This window comes from Manihot esculenta, chromosome 12 (genome assembly GCF_001659605.2).
Source record: "Manihot esculenta cultivar AM560-2 chromosome 12, M.esculenta_v8, whole genome shotgun sequence".
Lineage (NCBI taxonomy): Eukaryota > Viridiplantae > Streptophyta > Magnoliopsida > Malpighiales > Euphorbiaceae > Manihot > Manihot esculenta.
The window spans coordinates 18,134,945-18,157,764 of NC_035172.2; the positions used below are offsets into that span (position 1 = coordinate 18,134,945).

A 22,820-nucleotide genomic window follows, 5' to 3' on the forward strand; every position below is an offset into this window, starting at 1 on the left:
TTATTTAAATTTTATTGAAATTCAAGTAGGGGTGTAAATGAGCCAAGCCGTTCGTGAGCTATTCGAGGTTCGATTCGATAAAAATTCGACCGAGTTCGACTCGATTTCTAAACGAGCCAAGCTCGAGCTTAATTTTTAGGCTCGTTTGGTAAACGAGTCAAACTTGAGCTCCATAGTATTCGACTCGTTAAGACTCATGAGCTCGACTCGTTTCTGAGTTCATGAGCAGACTCGCGAATAGGCTCGTGAACAGTCTCGTTAAGTAAACTGAAATTACTATCATAAGAGAAATAAACTAAACTCTGCATATATTTTCACGAGCCAAATCTGAATTTTTTAAAATTTATCTCTATATAATTTAGTTACACTCTTAAACTTGCATATATTTAGATCATTAAGATTTAAAAACTCATTTTTATAAGTTTACATGCTAATTTGTAGATATACTTATTTATCTAAAATTATTTTAATTTTAAATTTATTAGTTTTAAACTAAAACTCATTATACATTTAAATAAATTAAATTATTCGTGAACTATTTGAGACTCAGCTCGACTCAGCTCGATAAAAGCTCGACTCGTCTAAGCTCGTTTGCTAAATGAGTCAAGTTTGAACTTCTTAATACTCGGCTCGAGTTCGATATGAGTAAAGCTCGAATTCGGTTCGAACTCGAAAAAATTTTAACGAACCAAACTTGAGCTCTTCAAAACTCGGCTCGGCTCGGTTCGTTTACACCCCTAAATTCAATTCAAATTCATTTATAATTTAAATTTAATTTAAATTAAAATCAAAACTATAAAAAATAATAACCATAAGTGCGGTAAAATCCGATCGAAAACATAAAAAAAAATTAAAATTATTTTTTAACCGTTATAAATTAAATTAATTCTGATTTAATCTGTAAATCGAATCGTTGGTTCCAAACTGGAATTGACCTTTGGCCAGGACTACTCCCAACCACCAGAGCCTACTCTAGAGTTCAGTTCCCATTTTCACACACCAAACCACCACTACCACCACCCATCTAACACCAAGTCTTTGTTTTTTCGTTTTTTTTTTTTTTTTTCTGATAACTCCAAGTCTTTGACCGACAAAAAAAGGAAAAGCCAAGCGCGTGCTGACCTACCGTGTGCGAATCGAACAATAACGAAGTTTATTTTATTTTTTTCTTTTCTTTTTTTAAAAGTTTCTAACATATCCAAACTTTCTGCTATTTTCTTCCTTTTCACATCCACTTTTCTTCACCTGCATCTCTTATCCTCTCCGAGTTTCGATCATTCAGTGAAAATTCTCGAATCCAAAGCCCTAATTCTGAAATTTCCCCCCCAAAAAATGGCATCCCAATACTCTAGTGATCGCGCCTGGATTCGAACCCGGATCCTTACCAATCACCTTCTCAGTTTTTCTTCTCAATCCGTTTCTCCTCTGGAATCGAACGTTTGCCTCAGCTATTCTCCTCCTGAACTCCATGAAAGTTGCTCTTTTGACACTAACGAGATGCGGAAATTGCTTGACATGCACAATATCGAGGATAGGGATTGGTTGTTTGGATTAATGAGGCAGAGCAAGGTGTTTAATCCGCAAGAGAAGGGAGGGAGAGTGTACGTATCGCCGGACTATAATCAATCTATGGAGCAGCAGAGAGAGATGACAATGAAACGGATAGCTTATCTGTTGGAAAGAGGGGTTTTTGATGGATGGTTGACGGGAAAAGGATTAGAGTCGGAAATGAAAAAGTTTGCATTGTTTGAAGTTCTTGGGATATTTGATCACTCCCTCGCTATCAAGCTTGGTGTTCACTTCTTTTTGTGGTGTGTATTTTATTATTTTAATGTTCTTGGTCATTGTTTTCTGGTTTTCTGTTTTTAGGAATTTTGTATCTCCAATTTTGAGAATGTTGGGTATTGTTGTTAAGGGTTAGAAAAGCGAACATCATGTTTGAAAGGAAAGCTGATTTATTATTTTAGTGTTTTTGTAAGTAAAAATTATAAATATTATAACGGTACACTAATTTTTAATATTTTTAACTAACGTATTTTAAAGAATTGCTTTTATCAACTGTGGTACTGTAATGCCATTGCTTTTGAACACTTCTTTTTCCCTACTAATGATGCTCTCTCTTTCTAAATTTATTTTTCATTTGATCATGGATTTCAGGGGTGGTGCTATCCAATTTTTTGGGACAAAGCGCCATCATGACAAGTGGCTAAGAGACACTGAAACTTATGCAATTAAGGGCTGCTTTGCTATGTCGGAACTGGGGCATGGAAGTAATGTACGTGAAGGTTGTCAATCTTATGGTCTGGGGCATGGTGCATCAGGCCTCCGTGGGGCTCTCTTTTGTTTATTTGTAGTAACCTTTCTCTCGGTTAATGTTTCCAGGTCCGAGGAATTGAAACAGTGACCGTTTATGATTCCAACACTAGGGAGTTTGTTATTAATACTCCTTGCGAATCAGCTCAGAAGTATTGGATTGGTGGGGCTGCTAATGTAAGGATTTTTCTTAAACAATTCAATATCTTCTTTTCCTATAATTCCTGTCCCTTGCGTTTAGTTTTTACTCTATATGTGGTTCCTGCCTCAGTTTTGAGTATATTAATGAAACAGTTCTTTTATGCTGCTATTTAGCATGCGACGCACACAATCGTCTTTTCACAGCTCAATATAAATGGAACAAATCAAGGAGTCCATGCATTTATAGCTCAGATCAGGGATGCAGATGGTAACATATGCCCTAACATCCGGGTAGCTGATTGTGGTCATAAAATTGGTTTAAATGGTGTTGATAATGGTCGAATCTGGTACTTTCCAGGCCTTTCTTGTTAATGATTATCTTACTCATGATTAAATGCCGGACAATTTTCAATCTGTTTTTCAGGTTTGATAATGTGAGAATACCCAGAGAGAATCTGTTGAATTCTGTTGCTGATGTTTCATCAGATGGACAATATCTGAGTGCAATAAAAGACTCGGATCAGGTAGTTATTCTTGAGGTAGACTACATTAATTATCATCATTATCTATTAATTTTATGGTCTTTGTTTAACCATGGAGCAATTTAACTAGTTCATGTTCTGTTTTCCCCAGAGATTTGCAGCATTCCTAGCTCCTCTGACATCTGGTCGTGTAACTATTGCTGTTAGTTCAATTTACACATCAAAGGTACTGAACTCAATGGTGCTCATTTCTGCTTTAGATATTAATGTTGCATTTGCTTGTGCCTCACATTTTGGAGGTCATGAATTCAAACCAAAGAGGGGTTAAAATTTCCGTGTTTTGTGAGAATGTGAACTAGGCAAATCAACTTAGTTTAATCATGTGAGAATCTCATGTTCATCACTTGAACACTTGAAAACCACTGGGTTGCTGTGTTAATAATGCATCAACTCAATGTTAATACCAAAATTTTTTTCTTTTAATTTTTAATTTGTAATGTCTTATCAATATGGTTTTCTTTTCTTCTTATATCAGATAGGCTTAGCAACTGCCATAAGGTACTCATTAACTAGGCGGGCATTTTCTGTTACACCTAATGGACCTGAAGTTCTATTGCTTGATTACCCAAGCCATCAACGGCGACTCTTGCCTCTTCTAGCAAAGACGTAAGTCTGATTATTTGCCAAATTTTGGATTTTGTAATGCATTGAAATTTGGAACTTACACGGTAAGTTTATCTGTTATTCTTAAGTTATATTATTCAAATGTCCTGAAATTTACATTTTACTCAAACTCTTATTCCAAAATAAAGAGGCTGGCTTTGATGTAATGGTAAAGTTACTCCACTTGTGATTTAAAGTCAGGGGTTTGAGGCACGAAAACAGCCTCTCTGCAAAGCAGGGGAAGGCTGTATGCATCAACCCTCCCTAGAGCCCAGAAATGCGATATTGCTTCACGTGCTGGGTTAAATTGTTTTTTTTTTTTTCCAAAGTAGTATGCCACCAATGTGATATTCAATATTTTTGTTTGTTTGTTAAGCTTCCTTTTTGTTCTGGAGCTGCTATCATTTTATGTGTGGTCTGGCTTTAGTAATTAGAATCTCGAGTATAATATCATTGTGCTTCTTACAAGAATGAATACTTAAGTTCATGTCATTAGATTTTGCAACAGGGTTTCAAGCAGTCAATCATTATTATGAAAAGGAACAGAGGCTGTTGTGACTGTTCCGTCTGGACACATGACCTATTCTGGTTTCTAATCTGTCCACTGACCCATCATAGCAATGTGTATATTGATGCCATAAGCATTACAAAAATATCTTTCCACATTACATTTTGCAAAACAAGGTGTTAGATAGGGATAACTCACATCCTAAACTGTTGTACAATCTGATAAAGCTATCCTACTTGTAGATATAATAGACGTTCTGATGCCTGGCAATTTCTGGTACATGAACCAGGCAAATCAACTTAGCTTCTGATTACTTGTCTGATACAGATGCTTGTAGTTTAAATGCACAGGACATAATCCTTACTCATTGCTTGTCTTCTCCCTCTATCTGATTTCCTCGGGATTATTCTTCTGCAGATATGCTATGAGTTTTGCTGGAAATTACTTGAAAATGATATACTGGAATAGGACGCCAGAGTCGAATAAAACCCTTCATGTTATTTCAAGTGCATTCAAGGCTACTTTGACTTGGCATAATATGAGAACACTTCAAGTGAGGGGCTAAAATCTCAATTGGAAATTTAGGTTTATGATAAGCTGCCCTACTAACGTTTATCTTTATTTGTAGGAATGTCGTGAAGCTTGTGGAGGACAAGGCTTGAAGACTGAAAATCGAGTTGGTCAATTGAAAAGTGAATTTGATGTTCAGACTACCTTTGAGGGGGACAATAATGTTCTTATGCAGCAGGTATTGTGTATGGTTGTCCTTTTCATGAAAATTTTTAATGAAATGCTGGTTGACTGAAATACCAATGATCTGATAGCTGAAAAAGAAGATGAGAATAAAAGATGAGTCATGTTGAGTCATATTGTGTGAAACATCATGTATGTGTTTGTTTGTCTGAGTGAATAATGGTTGACTGGGAGTTGCAAAACAAGTAGGATTGAAGAATATGAGTCCTAACAAGTTGATTTTGATTTGAGATCGGATTTTCTTCAAGGCGTGTAGTTTACATTCTTAGGCTCTTCTTGAATAAAGCAACATAAGCATTTTTAGAATGACCGTGATTTATGGTTAGCTACTTACCTTATAAAGCTTTCTTGCACAATAAATTACTGAATACTGACGAATTATCTTGTCCTAAGGCATGTAACTCATCCCACCCACTCAAATTTGATGTGTTAGGATCTCCCACAATCAGGTGACATAGTGACAAAATCCACTCTGACATTAAGTGATCTAGAATGCATGCAAAATGAGTATCTATAGAAGTTTCTAGACTTTTAAAGCTGCACATTTATGTTAAAAAGGGGCGACTTGTCTGGTTATTGATGGAATGAATTTAGACGGAAAGAAACTGAAGAACAAATGACTTTTACTGCTGACCTGGTCCTGTCCTACAGCACTACACCCATGAGTTGTTCCATGAACTAATTTTGTCCTCTGGATTTAATGTTGAAAATGTCCACTGAGCAAAATCATTAACATTTCACTATTTACATGTGAATAAATGTTATACTTATGACATGTCAACACCATTAAATTTTTATGTTTAAACATTAATCATTCCATATTTACCTTTTAGAATTCATCTAAAGCAGTGGAATTTTTTTGAGCTCAGGTCAGCAAGGCACTCCTTGCAGAATATGTAGCAGCTCATAAGAAAAAGAAACCTTTTAATAGTTTGGGGTTAGAACATATGAATGGACCTTTACCTACAATTCCATCTCACCTGACAAGTACTGTTCTCAGAAGTACCCAATTTCAGGTGATATATTATTAACTTCTTTCACATGTTAACCTTTGTAAACACATGCCTTACCAGTTCTGTGCATCAGATTGATGCTTTCTGCTTAAGAGAGCGAGATCTTTTGAATCGATTTGCTGCTGAAGTGTCAGAACGTCAAGCAAATGGTGAAAGCAAAGAGTATGCATTTATTTCGGTAAGGATTTCTGGGTACTAAAATTGCTGTGCTAGTAGTTTCTATCTGCTCTAATTGTTGTCACTTTACTGTCTATCTCTCTCTCCAGTCTTACCAACTTGCAGAAGACCTGGGAAGGGCTTTCTCAGATCGTACAATACTGCAAACCTTCATTGACACTGAGGCAACTGTTTCCGTGGGTCCATTAAAGGTAAAATTGGAAAATCTTCCTCACTTTCTGCACATCTGCTTGTTGATTTTGTTTGTAAAGCTTGGCTACCAGTTTCATATGGTGTAGTTCTGCATCATGACAGTGTAATGTGATGAAATTATCATAACCCTGGAATTAGGCAAATAATGGTATCTAAGTTACAGTCATTAGATTATGGCATGCAAAATTACCACTTCCATTGGCTGCTATGCTACATTTAAGTGCTAGGAAGTCCTTGAAGCTTTATATAATGGAAGCAAAACAGGTCACTGTGAAACATATAGAAGTAATGCGAAGTGGGAAGGTCTTAGGAAAGTAATTTATGGAAATTTTTGTAAATTTCATAGGTATCAACAAAAACCGAAAAGGTGACCTTTTGGCTTTCTCATTTGTAATTGTACAAAATAAGTAGTACCAGCAAACTTCAATGCCTTTTTTGTATTTTTCCAGAGTGGGGACATATGGAACTGGTCTGCAATATTACAGAAAATAAAATGAATTTGTTTCTCATTGCTGATTTTTTTTTTGGCTGCAGAATGTGTTGAGTCTGTTGAGATCAATGTATGCCTTAATCTGTTTGGAAGAAGATGCTGCATTCCTCAGGTATGGATACATATCAACAGAAAATGCAGCTGCTGTGAGAAAAGAATTGACAAAGCTTTGCAGTGAATTGCGCCCGCATGCGCTTGCGCTGGTGAGCTCCTTGGGCATTCCTGATGCTTTTCTGAGCCCCATAGCTTATAACTGGATTGATGCAAATTCTTGGTCCTCTATCAAACGCTAGTTATATGCATATTGATCTCTTCCTTCTGAGCCTCAAATAAAAGGTTCATTCGTAAAGTTTAAATAAGAATTCTTAGGTAACCCTTTACCCAAATTGATGTAATGCTTCCTGATTGTATAACTATCTATCTATCTATATGTATATTGTTGGAAGCTGAGATTTTTTGCATCAATAATTTTGATGTGTGAGTTTGGTGAAAAATTAGATAATATAAATAATTTATATTTTAATGAAAATTAGATAATATAAATACTATAGTTTTATCTGAGTAATATAAATAATTTATTTTGAGAATAAAATATTTAAAAAAGAAAAATTATTTATAACTAATAATTTTTTATTAGTTAATGAATAAAAAATTAAGAAAATAAGATTATTATAAACAATTAATTTATTATATTTATGAATATTAAATATGTATATATATATGTATACTAATAAATTCTTTAATTTTTAAGAAAAGCATAGTTGATTATTTGATTTTTCTTTTAATGAACTATTTATTTATTACTTGATAATAATAATAATAATTATTATTATTTATTTAAATTGGAAGTAGTTTGATACATAATTTAAAAAAATTAAAATAAAAGTTAAATAACCAAGTTTACTTTTCCTTTGAAATTCAAGACTAAATTAAAGTATTTTTTTTATAGTTTAAATAAAAAATTTACGGGCATGTTGTACATCTACAGTTCTACTGATATCAAATATATATTTGATTTCTAATACTTTAAAATTGTCCCACTTAAAATTATATAAAGCTAAGGAAAGTGAAAATTTCTAAAGCTTTAATGTAAACAATGATTGCAATATAATGAGTAAAAGAAGGACGAATAAATTGTTGCGCACGGTGTGCTGGTAGGGCTTTTTGCCTTTTTAAATTTTTAAAAAAATTATTATATTATATTTTATTAATTTATATAATTTATTTAATTATATATTAAATTTAAATAAATATAATTATAAAAATTATATTAATATTATTATAAATATTAATTATTTTAATTTATTTACAATATAATATTATATTTTGTTATTTTTGTTATAATTAATTTATAAATATTTAATATAAATATTTTTGAACAATAGAAATTATAAAAAATAAAATAAAAAAATATATGTAAATACTTAGAAATAATAAAATGTAATAAAAATAAAACAATATATTTATAAATGATAAAGTTAAAAAATAATGCTAAGATGATACAAATGTCATACTGTATAAACGTCACTTTTTTCATGTAGACGTCAAGTGTTATATAGCCAGTTCACTGTTTGTACCATTGCCTTCATTAGCAGGATCAATGTCGAGTTCTATATAACCAACGGGTCACCGCTTGTACCATTGCTTTCATCAGCAAAATCAATATCGAGTTCTATATAGCCAGCGGGTCACCACTTATACTCTTGCCTTCAGCAGTAGGATCAATATTTGTGGAGGTCATGAGAATATTAAGATTAGGGGACACCGATCTCGGATGTTGCGTTATTGTGATGATAAAAAGATATCATCAGATACAACAGTAAAGTAGTATTGGTCCAACGCCTACGGTACAAAATGGCTAGAGAATGGTTGTACTATTAGATTAGATAAAGGAATATCTACAGAATGTCTAGCTGAAAACGCATTAACGGAACTGACATGTCGGGCAAAAGTATTAAAAGTACTACCTATAGAGTCTGCATTTGAAATGGATGATCTTGAATACCAACCTGCTGAAAGGACCACTGCATCAGGGTTATATAAGATGGTGGCATATAACTACCATATGTCTGTATAGTGTGCTCTATTGTCTTGTGGAACACTAGGGTCTGCTGATAACTATCTAACCTCACCAAATAGTTGATGTATATGGAATGAAACGGGTGCCAGAATGATAACATTTGTTGGGATAGTGGTATGTGTATTAATATCAACTTTTTGGCGTAAGCTACGTCTACGCTTAGGTCTCTTCTCTGGTATAGATTGTGTCCGAGGAGCAGATGGAGGTATTTCAGTTATTCATTTCTCTTCCTCCATGGCATAGAATATGGCTGTTGTTTGTTTTTCAATAAGATCTGTGTCTGGATTAGAAAAATATCAATTTATCATATGAATGTTCTCGATATCGTCATCCTATTGACATTATATAATTAAATAATAATATTTTAAATAAATAGAAATATATGAAAATATATTGAATAATAAAACATTACCACTCTGCCAATAACTGCACCACGATGCGATATTTATTGACGAGATACTCTTCTATACTATTTCAAATATTCTGAATGATAATAAATATGTCCATCTAATAGTATTGCTACAACCAACATCTGTCATCCATCTTCTCATATGGCAATCCAATGCATACGAACTGTAATCTAATTACTATCAGATGACAGTAGAGATGTGTTGTAAAGATTAGCTGGCTGGCGTGGTGGATTTGGTATTGGTTGTTGCATGCCGAATTGGTGCAACACCCTACTTGGTTGATGTCATTCTACCATGTGGAAGCATATAAAGGGAACCACTGCTCTCCAAATATCATAGCCTTGCATACAATATAATGGTAATGATGCAAGAAATTCATCATAATATGGCTCCCATACTGTAATACCCGGCTAGACTCCGGTGTTGGAATTCCAACCTTTCGACGGAATCCCCGTTGGAATCTAGAATCTCGGATGTCGGAACCTCTTAGAAGGGTAAAATAAGTTTTTCACAAAATGAATTTTATGGTTTTACTGTTGGTTTTTGTGTTAAAGAATTTTTTAAAGAAAGAAAAATGTTTTGGAGGGGAAAAACTAGGTTCGGCAGCCGAACCTTCATGTTCGACCGCCGAACATGGTGCTGCCGGTCGAACATGGTGCTGCCGCGGGAGCTCTCTTTTCGGCCCCTGAAGGTGGTCTGGCCAGCCATCTATAAGAGGCCTCCATTCTGAAAATGGGAGAGTTTCTCTCTCCATTTTCGGGCAAAGGTGAGTTCTTGCTCTTCCATTGTTGATTTTGTTGTTTCTTGACTCGCGGTTGTCGAAACCGGTCAAAAATAACCTTTCTGGTTATCAACAATTTACAACTGCAGATAGTGGTGAAAGGATCGAATCCACAGGGAATTGAAAACTTACCTATCTTCCTTATCAAGACCAAGAGAATTAACAGAAATAAAAATAAATTGAAAGAGAAATAAACGGAAAGCAAAATAAACTGAAAGCGAATAAACTGAAAGCAAAATAAACTGAAAGCAAAACAAACTGAAAGCGAAATAAATTGAAACGAGGTAAAACTGAAAGAGGAATAAACGGAAAGTAAAATAAACTGAAACGAGATAAAACTGAAAGAGAAATAAACGGAAAGCGGAATAAAAATAAATTGCAGTAAAAGTAAAATGGGGGGTTTGAGATTGATTTGATTAACAAACTACTAAAAGCAATTAAAATAAGCGAATAATAAAATAAAAGAGAAATAAATAATAAGAAAGCTCTAGTTGAAGAATTGGATCCACTTCAGTTGTTGGGATTGATCATTGACACTTGGTTTCTTTTGATTGATTCAATAGATTAGTTATGGAGATGGAAGACGCTTCTCACCACCATGTCTCTCCTTATGATTAAACCAATTAGGGAACGTCTTCTAATTAATTACTAATTAACAAATTGCCAAGGAACGTCCTTGGGCCTTAGGCATCAAACAATTGTTAATTGCATCAAGAAAGAGAGAGATCCAATCCTAACTACTCAAACGCATGAAATTTTGCTAGATCATACAATTTCCTTGGTTTTTACACCAAGTGTTCTTATGTTTGAATAATCCAAGCAATTACGGACTTAAATCACCCAAACTAACATATTATTACCTTGCAATCAAGAATCAATTGGCCATATTGATCAAAACAACAAAGCAACAATGGAATTAAGCATGAGATTGTATGAATATTGAATAACAAAAGATAAACAATGTTTGATCAAGTCTCACAATCCATAAAACAACTAAAGTATCACCTAATATTTAACTAGAATAAAAGGTTTCAGCCTCTCATGGCTAAAACAAAAATAAAAAATAAAAGAAAAGAAGAAGAAGAGATGGTGTCACTTGCAATCCCGTAGGTGCCTCCAAGAGGGGCTTAAAAGAGCATAGGGAGGCTCCTTATGTGTCTTTTTATACTTGAAAAGTGTTTCCCTAGATGATACTTGCTTCCTAATTAGTGAAGAGGCTGCCCAAGGTGTCAAGAAGCTGCCCAAAATGCCCTTGGTCTAAGATGTACCATCCATGCACATGTGAGAAGGGAAAAACGTAGGGCATGTGTAGCTTGTGCAAGAGTGGGTCTTTTGGTCTTTGATTGCTGTCCAAATGTCTTCAAGATGCTGCCCAAGGTGCCCAAGACTTGCCTTCACACTCTCCTTGCCGCCCATGCACTAATAAGGAAGGTGGAGACTCCTTTGCAATTTGAATTTTGAATGTGCAAGGCATGAGGTGGCAAGCATGTGATCTTTGGATTTGGCTTCCTTAATAAGCTGGATTTTGAAATTCAAAATTTGAATATGAATCTTGAAGATTTGAATTTCAAAATACTTTCCTTATTTGGCTCTTCATTTATGACAACTTGAGACTTGGCTTCTTGAATAAGGAAAATGCTACTTGGAGTTTTGAAATTTGAATTTCAAATTGCCTTGGCTGGATGTTCTTTCCATATTTGCCACTTTCCTTATTTAGAACTTTCCTTATTTAGCTTCACTTGAATTTCAACTTGGCAGGCTTGCTCTCCTTTACTCCATTTAAAGCAGTTTTAAGGGTATTTTCTCCAAAATGTCCTTTTACACTATTTTCTGCAAAATAATATCAAAAGCACTAAATTAAGCAGAAATCATGTAAATAATAATCAATAATATCAAGATAAAAAGGACTAAAATATGCTCTATCATTTCTCCTTCAAATCCTTCAAAATATTCATGAGTTTTCTCTTATTTTTGAAGTTTTAAGCTTGAATCCAAGATTTTAAAGTTTGGAGACCTCAGGAGACCGTTTCTCCTCAACTCCAAGCTTGGGTCGCATCTACCTTAGATCTTCAAGAGTTAAGTGTAGATCCTTACTTTTTTCTATGTTTTAAGTAAGTTTTAAAAAGGGTTAAGGGTTAAAAATGCATGAAATGGTTAGATCTAAAGTGTTAGGGTTTGTATTAGTTTTATTGATGAATATTGGCTCTTGTGATGTTCTATAGTTGTTTGTTGGGGTTTAGGCTAGTTTTTATGTCCCTTGTGCATGTTTGAGTGAGTATGCATGTTTTGAGGGGTTGGATGTGGGGATTTGAGAAGTTTTGGAGGGTGAGTGCATAAGGCAGAATCGAGTTCTGCCATTCTAGAGTACCCAAGTTCGGCCGCCGAAGCAAGGTTCGGCCGCCGAACCTGCCTGTGGAGGCAGCCTTTGGCCGCCTAACCTGCCCCCAAAAGGATGGACTTTCGGATCTGTGAAGGGGTTAGGCCATCGAACCTGCCCCCGAAAGTTAGTGACTTTCAGATTTGTGGAGACCTTCGGCTGCCGAACCTGCCCCCGAAAGTGTATGACTTTCGGATCTGTGGGGACCTTCGGCCTCCGAACCTGCCGCCGAAAGTCCCCTGTCCAGCCTTCATTTGCTTGTTTTCTATGCATGTTTTGTTATGTTTTAAGGGATTTTTAGGGAGTGTTTAGAGTCTCGTAATAGCTATGTTTGATCCCTCATTTGAGTCCATTTGTGTAGGATCGGACCAGGGAGACCGTAGAGGCTTGCAGTGAGATAATTGCGCTAGTTTAAGTCAAGCGTCAGCCGGACCACTGGGTCAGTGGACCCAAGTGTGATCCATCGGTGGCAGAGTCAGTCTGCCGGTATAGTCCAGTGTTTGTTGAGGGTAGATGCCTTCCAGCCGACCTTGTGGTTCTAGACTTGACGAATTTTGATGTCATTCTAGGGATGGATTAGCTATCTGCTCATGGTGCTACCTTGAACTACAGAGACAAGGTAGTCAGGTTCAGAGGTCAAGATGGGTCAGAGGTTGTCTTCAGGGGAGACAGGAGGGGTACACCTAGAGGTTTGATATCAGCCCTACAGGCTCGTAGGTTGCTTAGGAGGGGTTGTCAGGGGTTTCTAGCTCATGTCAGAGAGCTTGATAGTCAGGTCAGGGAGCCCGCCTCAGTGCCCGTAGTCAGAGAGTTCCTAGATGTTTTCCCAGACGAGCTTCCAGGACTACCACCTGCTAGGGAGATAGAGTTTGAAATATAAGTGATGCCTGGAACCAGACCGATCTCTATTCCTCCCTACAGGATGGCACCTGCAGAGTTGAAGGAGCTAAAAGAGCAGCTGCAAGAGTTTGTAGATAAGGGTTTCATCCGACCGAGTACCTCACCTAGGGGTGCTCCAATGCTGTTTGTGAAGAAGAAGGATGGATTCCTAAGACTTTGTATCGACTACAGGCAGTTGAACAAAGTCACTACCAAGAACAAGTATCCGTTACCTAGGATCGACGATCTATTTGACCAGCTAGTAGGAGCAGGTTGTTTCTCCAAGATAGATCTGAGATTCGGGTATTACTAGCTAAGAATCAAGGAAGAAGATGTGCCGAAGACGATGTTTAGGACCAGATATGGGCACTATGAGTTCCTAGTAATGCCGTTCGGGCTAACCAATGCCCCTGCAGTATTCATGGATCTCATGAACAGAGTTTTAAGTCAGTACCTGGACCACTTTGTTATCGTTTTCATTGACGATATCTTAGTGTATTCCAGAATGCAGAGGAGCATGCCCATCATCTGAGGATAGTGTTACAGACCCTGAGAGAATATAGCTTGTATGCCAAGTTCTCCAAGTGTGAGTTATGGTTGAGGAGCATCTCATTCTTGGGGCATGTTGTGTCAAAAAAAAAAAAGGAAATTGAAGTGGACCCCAAGAAGGTAGAAGCTGTAGCTAACTGGCCTAGACCCACTACAGTCACAGAGATCAAAAGCTTTTTGGGTTTGACAGGTTACTACAGGAGGTTCGTCCAGGACTTCTCAAAAATTGCCGCTCCTATGACCAGGTTGACCAAGAAAAATCAGAGGTTTGTGTAGTCTAATCAGTGTGAAGAAAGCTTTGAAGAGCTGAAGAGGAGGTTGACATCAGCACCGGTGTTAGCTTTGCCTACCAGTAATAAAGACTTCATGGTATTTCGTGATGCGTCCCGAGTGGAACTAGGTTGTGTGTTGATGCAAAATGAAAGGGTAATTGCTTATGCTTCTAGGCAACTGAAGAAGCATGAGTTGAATTATCCTACACACGATCTAGAGATGGAAGCTGTGATCTTTGCACTCAAGATGTGGAGGCATTACCTTTATGGGGTAAGATGTGAGATCTTCACAGATCATAAAGGTCTGCAGTACATCTTGAGTCAGAAGGAATTGAACCTAAGGCAGAGAAGATGGGTAGAACTGCTTAGTGACTATGATTGCAAGATTCAGTACCATCCGGGTAAGGCAAATATTGTGGCAGATGCCCTAATCCGGAAATCACTTGGCAGTTTATCCCATGTTACAGCAGAGAGAAGACCGGTGGTGAGAGAATTCTATAAGCTCTTTGATAAAGGGCTGCAGTTGGTGTTGTCTGGTACAGGTGCTTTGATAGCTCAGATGAGAGTGACACCCGTGTTTCTAGAGCAGGTGGCTCAGAAACAGCATGAGGACCCAGAGTTGGTGAAGATAGCCAGAGTAGTTCAAGCAGGCAAGAATGATGAGTTCAGATTTGACGATAAGGGGATCCTTCGTTATGGAAACAGGTTATGTGTTCCAAATGACGTGAGTCTGAAGGGAGACATTATGAGAGAAGCTCATAATGCGAGGTACAACGTTCACCCTGGAGCCACCAAAATGTACCAGGATTTGAAAGGAGTCTATTGGTGGCCAGCTATGAAGAGAGAAGTGGCACAGTTCGTGTCCGCCTGCGAAGTATGTCAGAGGGTGAAGCTGGAACATCAGAAGCCGACTGGAATGCTTAACCCACTACCGATTCCAGAGTGGAAATGGGAGAATATAGCTATGGATTTCGTGGTGGGGTTACCGGCAACGTCCAACAGATTAGACTCCACATGGGTGATTGTGAACAGACTGACCAAATCTGCTCACTTCATCCTTGTCGAGAGTGGTTATTCTGTGGAAAAATTGGCACAAGTGTATGTGGAAGAGATTGTGAGGTTGCATGGGGCTCCAGTATCAATAGTGTCAGATAGGGGACCCCAGTCCACCTCCAGGTTTTGGCGGAGTCTGCAGAATGCTATGGGCACAAGGTTGGACTTTAGCACTGCTTTCCATCCACAGACTGACGGACAGTCAGAGAGGACTATCCAGACAATTGAAGACATGCTCAGAATGTGTGTGCTAGATTTTGGCGGTTCTTGGAGGCAGCATCTACCCTTGGTGGAGTTTGCCTACAATAACAGCTATCATGCTAGCATCGGGATGGCTCCTTATGAAGCTCTTTATGGGAGGAAGTGCAGGTCACCTGTCTGCTGGGAAGAAGTTGGAGAAAGGGCCTGAGTTAGTAGAGATCACCAGCAGGGTAGTGCCCATTATCAGAGAAAGAATCAGAACTGTTGTGAGTCGGCAGAAGAGTTATGCAGATGTCCGCAGGAAGCATGTAGAGTTCCAGGAGGGAGATATGGTGTTGCTCAAGGTGTCTCCTATGAAAGGGGTGATTCATTTTGGGAAGAAGGGTAAGCTAGCTCCACGGTACATCGGACCCTTTGAGATCTTGCAAAAGGTTGGGAATGTATCATACAAGCTAGACTTACCTGCTTCAATGGAGAGAATCCATCCGGTTTTCCATGTTTCCATGTTACGAAAGTTTGTGTCAGATCCGGGCAAGGTTCTTAGTGAGCCAGATGTGGAGATCTTAGGAGATCTCACATATGTTGAGCAGCCAGTGCGGATCATAGACACGCAAATCAGAAAGCTGAGGAACAAGGAAATCCCGATGGTGAAAGTCCTTTGGAATCACCACAATATGGAAGAATGTACCTGGGAGACACAGGAGTCCATGCTTCAGCAATACCCTTATCTCTTCTAAGGTAAGTGTTTTAGGTTTTGTGTGCTTCCTTGATGTTTTGCTATACATGTTTGTTGAACATTCGGGGATGAATGTTCTTAAGGGGGGAAGAATGTAATACCCGGCTAGACCCCGGCATCAGAATTTCCACCTTCCGGCGGAATCTCCGTTGGAATCCGAAATTTCTCGGACGTTGGAGCATTCTAGAAGGGTAAAATAAGGTTTTCATAAAATGTTTTTAATGCTTTTATGGTTTTAATGAAGAAAGAAAATTGAGTTTTGAAAGAAAAAGCCATGGAGGAAAAACCCAGGTTCGGCCGCAGAACCTCAAGTTCGACCGCCGAACATGGGGAGTTTGCGAAAGCACCTTTGGCCCCCGAAGGTGGTCTGGCCAGCCACCTATAAAAGGCCCCTTGTTCGAAAATGGACGAGTTTTCTCTCTCTATTTTTGGGCATAGGTGAGATTTCGCCCTCCTTTGGTTGATTTTATGTTTTCCTTCAAATCCTTCAAGTTTTTGATGAGTTTTTACCTTTGTTTTGAAGATTTTAAGCTAAGATCAAAGTTTTGAAGCTTGGAGACCCCCGGAGCTCGTTCCTCCATATCTCCAAGTTTGGGATCATATCTCCTCTCGATCTTCAAGAGGTAAGTGTAGATCCTCCTCTTCTTTTAGGTTTTAAGTGAGTTTTAAGGGGTTTTAAGGGTGTTTAATGCATGACTAGAGTAGATCTAGAATGTTAGTTATGTTAGTTTAATGAGAAATGTGATGTTAAATGTGATGTTTGTTGGGGTATAGACTAGTTTTATGCCCCTATATGCTTGAAAATGTGTTTATGCATATTTTAGAATAGGTGGTTGTGTGTTAGGAAGTTTGGATGGCTGGATGTGGGATGGTAGAATCGGGTTCTGCCACCCAGAAGGATCCAGGTTCGGCCGCCGAAGCAAGGTTCGGCCGCCGAACCTATTAGAGGAGCCAATTTTGGCCGCCTAAACTCGCCCCTGAAAGTTAGACTTTCGGCTCTGGAGGGGAGTTTCGGCCGCCGAACCTGCCCTTGAAAGTGCATGACTTTCGAATCTGGGGAGAACCTTCGGCCGCCGAACCTGCTTCCAAAAGTGCACGACTTTCGGATCTAGAAGGGACTTTCGGCCGCCAAACCTGCTGCCGAAAGTCCCCTGTCTAGCCCTTTCTTGGGTGTTTTATATGCATGTTTTGATGATGTTTTAGGGGGTTTTTGGGGAGATGTTTAGAGTCTTTATAGAGTTTGTTTGGTTTCTCATTTGAGTCCACCTGTGTAGGATCAGACCTGAGGAACCGAGGTGAGCAGCAGTGAGATAGCTACTTTAGAGTCAGTAAAGCGTCAGCCAGAGGTGAGTAGAACACAACTCTTTTTATTTCAAAGCAATTAAACTTTTAAGCATGTCCATGCATCACGATTGCCATGTTTTATAGGTTGTTGCATTAGAATTCACAAATATGATGCATTGCATAAATTGCTGTTGATGTGGATGGATATTGGATGACCTACTAGCCCTCGATATGATATGCTATGTTATGACGTGGAAGTCCAGGTGTGGCCTGCACTACGCCCCCAGCACGGTTGGATATGTTATGATATGTTATATGAAAGAGAAAGACCAGGTGTGGCCTGCACTACACCCCTGGCACAATTGGATTATGTAGAGGGTTATTGGTGACAAGTCCATCCGTGATGTGAATTGTTTGTGTTGTGATGCATTCCATGAAAGTATATGTTTATTAAATTATTTTCACTGTTCTTCTCACTAGACTTTAGTAGCTCACCCCGCTTTAGTAGCTCACCCCTCTCCCTTAACCCCCAGGTTTGCAGGAGCACAGGTAGCTATGGGAAAGTCAGCAAGGTTATGGTATAGTCTATGTAATAGATTAATAGTGGACATATAACGTAATATAAGGTATTGTTCAGTAATGTAATAAGGATTAGTATTGTGCTTGGCCCTAATGTATGGTTAATCCCTTTTGTGCATGATTTTTATGTAAATGTTTTAATGATAAGTTATGTGTTTTACTGATAAGTTATGTTGAATCAAGCTTGATGTATGTAATGTTGACCCAACTAGAGCATTTGATGAGTGCTCTAGAATGGGGTTTGCATGTATAGAGTTATGGTGCATGCACAGGTCAAGCTTGGTATATGAAAAGTTTAAAGTTTTTATGAAAATGTATGATCATGTATGAGATTTTATCAGATGTACAGGATGTATGTTAGGCTTGCTACGGGTTCCGACGATCTTAAATCGATTTGAATCCTAGCACCGGTAGCGGTCCGGTTTTCAGGTCGTTACAGAGATGGATAGATTATGTGCTCCACAATCTGCAATAGTTAGACTGAATTTTTCTCAAAAATTAACATCATCCTTCCACAATTCATAGAAGGGGTATTTATACGTTTCAGTCTTTTGTTTTTTCCACAACTCCTTCTCCTAAAAGGAGTTGTGTTCATAACCCACTATCACAATCTCATAGATACTCAAATATCTTATGTGATAGAGTCCTTTATCTGTAACGGTTATAGATAGACGACAGATCTTTTAAATATTATTATCTCATAATAATAAATAATTAATAATAATAACACTTTATTATTATTAATTATATTAATAATTAATATTAATTATTATTAATTATCAATTAATATTAATAATAATAACACTTTATTATTATTAATTATATTAATGATTAAGAATAATAACACTTTATTATTATTAATTATATTAATGGGTTTTGGGTTTTTAGCCCATTAATATGTCATAACACATCAATAACGTTCTTTTGTGTGTGACCCAATAGGCTCACATTAATTGGCAATAGGCCCAGTCCTACAAGGCCCATAAGTCATAAGTGGCCTCTAGCAAGACATTATGACTACCCAACTAATATGAGGACCAATAGTCCGATAAAGCCTAATAAATAGAACATGTATTAATCCCTTTGTCACACGATATCTAGTTTGAACATAAGTCATAATCAATATCAAACTTATAATGTTCAAACTTATGATTTCTCGATCTCCAAGTAGACTGATAAAAATCAAATGATATTGATCACACTATCAATTTATTTGAGCACGGCCATACATTTCTCAGTCTCACTTATCGAGGGGCCCAGAAGATATCTCTCTCGGAGAGAGGGACAAATCCTATCTTGATTGTTCATTATCCTCTACATAATTTCTATAATGCTCAATCATAACCTTTATGATAGTCCGATTTAAGAAAATGTTTGGTTATGTCAAAACATAATAGTCCTCATGTTGAAAACTATGACAATCTCAAGTCAAAGGATTAAGACATAACTACTTTGAGATTCACTTATGACAATAACCCATGAAGTGATCTCAATGCGGGTCCATCCAATACTTTATTCTCTAATAAGTATCTATAATTATTGAATTATATCAACATATACATAATCATCTCATGATTATCGATCAATAATCATACTAGTTATATTTTATTATTATCAACATAATAATAAGTAACTAGGGATGATCATCATTATTATGTAACATGCAAACAAATAATAATGAAAAACCTCTTTTATTAATAACCAAAATGACATATAAAAAGGCCCAAGATAATGGCTTAGGGCATATACACTAACATGCTCCTATGACCAGATTGACCAAAAAGAATCAGTGGTTTGTTTGGTCAGAATAGTGTGAAGAAAGTTTTGAAGAACTAAAGAGAAGACTGACATCGACACCGGTGTTAGCTTTGCCTACAAGTGATGAAGATTTCACAGTATTTTGTGATGCATCCCGAGTGGGACTAGGTTGTGTGCTAATACAAAATAAGAGGGTAATTACTTATGCTTCTAGACAGCTAAAGAAACACGAGTTAAATTATCCTACACATGATCTAGAGATGACATCCGTGATTTTTGCACTCAAGATGTGGAGGCATTACCTGTATGGGGTAAAATGTGAGATCTTTACAGATCATAAAAGTTTGCAATACATCTTGAGTCAGAAGAAGTTGAACCTGAGGCAGAGAATGTAATACCCGGCTAGACTCCGGTATCGGAATTCCTACCGTCCGGTGGAATCTCGGATGTCGGAAGCCTCTAGTGGGGTAGAAACATGTTTTCATAAAATGTTTTAAGGTATTTCATGGTTTTAAGTATGAAAATTAAATGAGTTTTTGCATGAAAAGTCTTTGGAGGAAAACCCAGGTTCGGCCGCCGAAAGTCAAGTTCGGCCGCCGAACATGCATGCGTTTTGGAGGCACGTTAGGCCCTCGAAAGCATGAGTGAGGGAAGTCCAGGTTCGGCCGCCGAAAGTCAAGTTCGGCCGCCGAACATGACATGCATGCGGAAGCACTTTCGGCCCCCGAACGTGGCCTGGCCAGCCACCTATAAAAGGGTCCCTTAGGTCCGCACGGGCGAGCTTTTTCTCCCCCGTTGTCGGCCAAGGTGAGTCTCCGCCACCCCTCCCTCGATCTTGAGTGTTTTCCTTAGATCTTCCATGATTTTCACGGGTTTTAACTTCTGTTTTGAAGATCTGTGAGTAAAGAGCAAGTTTTGGGTACTTGGAGGTTCAAACAGCTCAATCTCTCCATCTCCAAGCTAGGATCGCCTTTCCTCTCGTTTCTTCAAGAGGTAAGCTCGGATCCACCCTTGTTATGTGTTTTAAACAAGCTTTAAGTTGTTTTATGGGTAGAGATGCATGTTTAGGCTTGTTGATGAGTTTATGGGTTTTGCTGTTTTGATGAGCAATGTATGTTGATTTTTGTGTGTTTGAAGTGTTGTAGTTGGGGTATATGCTAGTTTGAGACCCCTAGGTATAATGTATGATATGTATGCATGTTTTAGAACAAGTTTATGCATGATTGGTGAGTTTGGAGGCAAAAATGCATAAGGGAGCCAAGTTTCTGCCCTTTGGCAGAAACCAGGTTCGGCAGCCGAAGGAGCTTTCGGCCGCCGAACATGGCTGGGGAGGCAGGCCTTTCGGCTGCCGAAGTTGCCCCCGAAAAGAGACTTTCGTCTCTGTCTGGGACTTTCGGCCGCCGAAGGTGCCGCTGAACATGCATGAGTTTCGCCTCTGTCTGGGAGTTTCGGCCGCCGAAGGTGCCGCCGAACCTGCCTGACTTTCGGCTCTGGAGGGACTTTCGGCCGCCGAACCTGCCGCCGAAAGTGCCCTGTTCAGCCATTTCTTGCATGTTTTTATGTAGTTGTTTTATGATGTTTTAGGGGGTTTTTGGGGAGTATATTAGAGTTATGTTTATGTATGTTTGGTCCCTCATTGGAGTCCACCTGTGTAGGTTCGGACCCGAGGAACCGAGGACCCCAGCAGTGAGCCAGCTGCTACAGAGTTTGTCAGAGCTAGCCAAAGGTGAGTGGAATAAACCTTAAGTTTTAAAATAAATGAAATTATGAATTTTGAGCATGATACATGCATCATGAATGCCATGAGATATAGTAGGTTGTTTGCATTAGTATTCACGAATATGTTGCATTGCATTTATGATGTTGATGTGGATTGGTTATTGGATGATCCTTTAGTCCTCATATGGTATGATGATGTTATGGCATGATATGGTATGGAAGTCCAGGTTGTACCCATTCTACGTCCCTGGCACGATGTAAGAGAAAGTCCAGGTTGTACCCATTCTACGTCCCTGGCACATTGGTATGTTATGATATGTTATGTTAAGAGAAAGACCGGTTGTACCCATTCTACGTCCCGGCACAGTTGGACTATGTAGAGGACTATTGGTGACAATACCATCCGAGATGTGATTTGTTGTGATGTGTTGCATTTCATGATAGCATGAAATTTTAATATATGATTTCACTATTCTGCTCACTGGGCTTTGTAGCTCACCCCTCTCCCCTAACCCCAGATGTGCAGGTACAGGGTAGACCAGGAGGTTAGCCAGAGTTTTGAAGCATGTTTATGTAATAGTTAGATTGTGGACATGACAATTGTACTATGATGTAATGTAAGAGATTACAGTATGTTATGTAATGAGGTATATTGAGGTTATAGATGTGCTTGACCCTATGAGTATTGTAATCCCTTGTTAATGCATGATCTTAGAAATTTGATAATACAGATGTTAGCCAACTCAACACATGTATATCGCCCATTGGGGCATTGATGAGATCCCACAGAGGGGTCAAGTTTATGATTATGTTTTAGTGCATGCACAGGTTGAGTTGGTGTTTGAGGAATGAATGAAAGAAAAGTTTTTAATTTTTATGTATGATTGTTGATCATGTATGGGATTGAACAGGTTTACAGGTTCTATGTCAGGCTTGCTACGGGTCCCGGCGGCCTTAAGTCGATCTGGATCCTAGCGCCAGTAGCGGTCCGATTTTCGGGTCGTTACAGAATGGTATCAGAGCCCTAGGTTCATAGGATCGGACCTAGAGTGTCGGGCTCATAGATGTTATAGAAGGTCAAGCACAATAGGAAAGATCATGTCCACTAGGATAGGGTGTTGAGTCCTGTCTTGTATGATGATGTGAAATGCCATGATTACATGCATGTGCATTAATGATATGCTATGATATGAATGATGTATATGTGATGAGGGTTCATGGGTGCCCACATGAACCATATGATGCTAATGTTTGTATGATGTGTACTGTTTTTCAGAAAACAGGATGAGAGGAACTCGTCGATCTGCACGATTGACTGGAGTGCCACCTGAGGATGAGGGCACTAGCGCCCGTCCTCCTACATTGCCTAGGGCAATGTCTTGTAGAGCCAACAGAGAAAGAGTGTCAAGG

At 38.2% G+C, this 22,820-nt stretch overlaps 1 protein-coding gene across 2 annotated transcripts; it reads left to right on the forward strand.

Annotated features, from left to right (window-relative positions):
- The first annotated feature begins 1,174 nt into the window (after positions 1–1,174).
- Positions 1,175–7,193, forward strand: LOC110628313 (acyl-coenzyme A oxidase 3, peroxisomal). Of its 2 annotated transcripts, none has more exons than XM_043949000.1 (13): positions 1,175–1,811; positions 2,158–2,275; positions 2,383–2,490; positions 2,629–2,801; positions 2,879–2,993; positions 3,088–3,162; positions 3,472–3,602; positions 4,525–4,660; positions 4,736–4,855; positions 5,730–5,876; positions 5,947–6,051; positions 6,140–6,241; positions 6,777–7,193. In XM_043949000.1, exons 1-13 carry the CDS (start codon positions 1,333–1,335, stop codon positions 7,023–7,025), a joined length of 2,058 nt encoding a protein of 685 aa, XP_043804935.1. In that variant the 5' UTR covers positions 1,175–1,332; the 3' UTR covers positions 7,026–7,193. The 2 variants fall into 2 exon arrangements, with proteins under 2 accessions (XP_043804935.1, XP_021630612.1); XM_021774920.2 differs by having other exon boundaries at positions 2,879–2,978.
- The last annotated feature ends 15,627 nt before the right edge of the window (positions 7,194–22,820 follow it).

Excerpts from the sequence above, each read along its gene's own strand:
- LOC110628313 (XM_043949000.1), top strand. The coding sequence starts at position 1,333 with ATGGCATCCCAATACTCTAGTGATCGCGCCTGGATTCGAACCCGGATC. Across the intron at positions 6,052-6,139 it reads AAGAGTATGCATTTATTTCG|TCTTACCAACTTGCAGAAGA; the intron begins GTAAGGATTTCT and ends CTCTCTCTCCAG. Across the intron at positions 6,242-6,776 it reads TTTCCGTGGGTCCATTAAAG|AATGTGTTGAGTCTGTTGAG; the intron begins GTAAAATTGGAA and ends TTTTGGCTGCAG.